This window comes from Papaver somniferum, chromosome 11 (genome assembly GCF_003573695.1).
Source record: "Papaver somniferum cultivar HN1 chromosome 11, ASM357369v1, whole genome shotgun sequence".
In the NCBI taxonomy this organism is placed as follows: Eukaryota; Viridiplantae; Streptophyta; class Magnoliopsida; order Ranunculales; family Papaveraceae; genus Papaver; species Papaver somniferum.
In genome coordinates, this window is record NC_039368.1 from 27,930,277 (window position 1) to 27,932,983 (window position 2,707).

At 44.0% G+C, this 2,707-nt stretch overlaps 1 protein-coding gene across 1 annotated transcript; it reads right to left on the bottom strand.

The window, feature by feature from the left end:
* Positions 1–679: 679 nt before the first annotated feature.
* Positions 680–2,312, bottom strand: LOC113324247. The gene is made up of 4 exons (XM_026572568.1): positions 2,145–2,312; positions 1,765–2,032; positions 1,328–1,383; positions 680–982 (listed from the first exon to the last, which is right to left on the bottom strand). The coding sequence occupies exons 1-4, from the start codon at positions 2,310–2,312 to the stop codon at positions 680–682; spliced, it is 795 nt and encodes a 264-aa protein (XP_026428353.1).
* Between the last annotated feature and the right edge of the window lie 395 nt (positions 2,313–2,707).

A 2,707-nucleotide genomic window follows, 5' to 3' on the forward strand; every position in this document is an offset into this window, starting at 1 on the left:
AGTGAATGGTTATCACTCAGGAGAAGAAGGGAAGGGGCAATGACCCACCATGTTCTATCCCTGATCAAAGGTATTATAAACCTAACTAATCAATGAAAGGAACTTTTTGCTAAGAAAAAGTACATGTTGATTAAATACAAATTGGGTTAGAATAGACACCCTCCGTCAGAATTGACGATGAGGCAAGGCAGGGCATAACTGCGCATATGTCAATCTCGGATCCTAAGGGAAAATGAATCCCACTAAAAGGCAAATAATAAGCAATATATCCCACAAAGAGAGATACATTGTCGAAGCAAAGCAGCCATCGCGCTGAACGCGTAGGGTTACAGGAAATTATTGCCCACGTAGGAGCCCTCGCCACCATGGTACCTTCTGGCCAAAGGATACTTGGGTAGGATGATGAATGTTCCACCAAAGGTTAAACATACCTTAGCACCTTGTGATGACTCGAATGTGCAAATGATTAGACACAACACGTCTACATATATTCATATAATAACAAAGGTACCATAATTATGTTACCAAAATACGACTAACATGTCTTAAAAGTTGCAGATGACAAAGGTTCAAAACGTAACAAAGAGTTGTTTCAAGGAAAGGAGACAACAAAGGCCCCTCAGTTGGGGGCATAATACAACAAAGAAGTTCATTTGGAAACAAATACAGCGTAACGTGATCACGAGTAAGGAAGACGGAGATAGATCACTCCCTCAGCCTGGAGCTTGGCCTCCGTAAAAGCATCATTGATGTAATCAATGGCAGAACGCTCAAATTGCACCTTCATCTGTGAAGCCTGAGCTTCTATATCTGAAGCCAACTTCTGACGGAGCTCCATAATCTGAGCACTAAGCTGATCATTAGCTTGCTGAAGTGCCTCAGATTTAAACTTAGCAGTAGCATCAAACTGGCGAGATATTTCCAACGCAGATATCTGACCCTCAAGGCGGCTAATCTTAGCATTTGCACCCACCAACTGCTCCTGGAAACTTGCGGATACGAAGGGTATTAATAACGAGAAAAAGCAGTTGAACACACAAAGGATGCTACAGAAAAATAATTATCCTAAGCTACCTCCGGCATGGCTAAAGGATTCTTCTAAACTATGTTGAGCCTCAGCAAGATCCACCTCAGCCGCATCAAGGTCTTCCACAAGGTTATCCCTTTCCGTCCGAAGATCATCAACATCTATCCGGAGCGAAGCATTCTCAGAGGATAAAGCTTGGTACACATTCTCTAACTCTTCAAACCTTTTTACTAAGGATGCATGAGACATGGAATAAGGCATGAACCTGGCATCAACAAGTTCGTTTTTAAGAGAACAGACCTCAGAAGTTAATACATTATGCTCCGCAGTAACCTTAGCTAAGGAGGCACAAGCATCTTCAAAGACGTGATATTTCTTACGAATAACTTCTAGGGCTGAGAGACGCCTCTCGACTAAGGCAATATCCTCGTTTTGCTTTAAAATGAGACTCTCCTTCTATCTAAGGGCTTCGTCACACTCCTTACGAAGCGAAGCCATCTGCTTCACTAAGTCTGCATTATGGGCGGACTCAAGGGAAAGTTGGGCCTCATTATAAACAGTTACGTTCATCAGCCTATCAGACTTCTTTTGATAATACCAAACATCGGAGGTTAGCTTGGACACTTGATCTTGGAGACATCTAAGTTCACTAAAACTACCGTATGGGAGACGAAGGTTGTCTTAGGACTACGCAACCAGAAAATAAAGAAACAAGCCAAGGAGAAGAAGAAACAAACCTATGGCTTTAGAAGATTCAGCAGCCAAGGCAGTATCAGCAGCTTTGCGACCCTCCTCGGAAACCTTAGCAGCGTTATTATCTCTCTCAAGATCCAATAAACAAGCTTCCAGAGACCTTTGAGTTTTCCTCATGTCATCCTCCAACGAAGATATCTTATCCGTAGAAGTAGCATCACTCGACGAAGGCTGCTGAGCAACATCAAGAGCATACTCTTGACGGGCGTGTTCCAACAGGGCACTCAAATGAGTGCACTTAGCCCGGTAAACCTTGAATAAGGTATAACCAACATCGATCTTCTTGCAAAGCTGCAAACAAAGCAATATAAGAGCGGACGAAGTTCAAATTAAGAAGAAAAACAACAAGGTAAGAATCACTTACTGAGAACGTTGAAAGACGAGAGAGGAAATTCGCGTAGATATCCATGAAAGCTTCCATCTCTTGAATGCTACCCCTACAGATCTCACTAAAGCTTCGACTGGAGCGGAGACAATCAGGATCAAAGAACAAGTCTTTGGCAGCACGATACTGGGCAGATAACACGTCCATCTGCGAAGCTATCTCAAAAGAACTACCAAGATGATGATGATCAACTCCAACAGAAAAGGGACCCTTGGAATCCCGCAGGATGGCCTCAAGAATAGCGTCATCAGAACCGCCTAAGCTCAAGCTCTCTGGCAACCTACCCTGGCTAGATTCAGCAGCAGCACCCTCGTTTGTTTGCGCACGAGCAAGGGGAAGGACTGCTTAACCCTCACCATGATGAAGGGATGGCATGGTGGAAGAGCTAGGAACATAACGAGGAGCTTAAGAGCCGCCCAAATCCATGTCACCGGCAGAAGGAAGATTACCCATTATGGTCCAATTTGGTGACAAAGGTGGAGGTCCAACAGCTTTGCTAACAGGGGAAGTAGAGACAGACTGAGCGCTCCCTAGTGAAGTAG

Coding starts and splice junctions, on each gene's coding strand:
- LOC113324247 (XM_026572568.1), bottom strand. CDS start 2,312: ATGGACGTGTTATCTGCCCAGTATCGTGCTGCCAAAGACTTGTTCTTT. Junction 1,384..1,764: donor TGAATCTTCTAAAGCCATAG/GTTTGTTTCTTC, acceptor ACGTCTTTGAAG/ATGCTTGTGCCTCCTTAGCT. Junction 983..1,327: donor ATAATGTATTAACTTCTGAG/GTCTGTTCTCTT, acceptor GCAAGTTTCCAG/GAGCAGTTGGTGGGTGCAAA.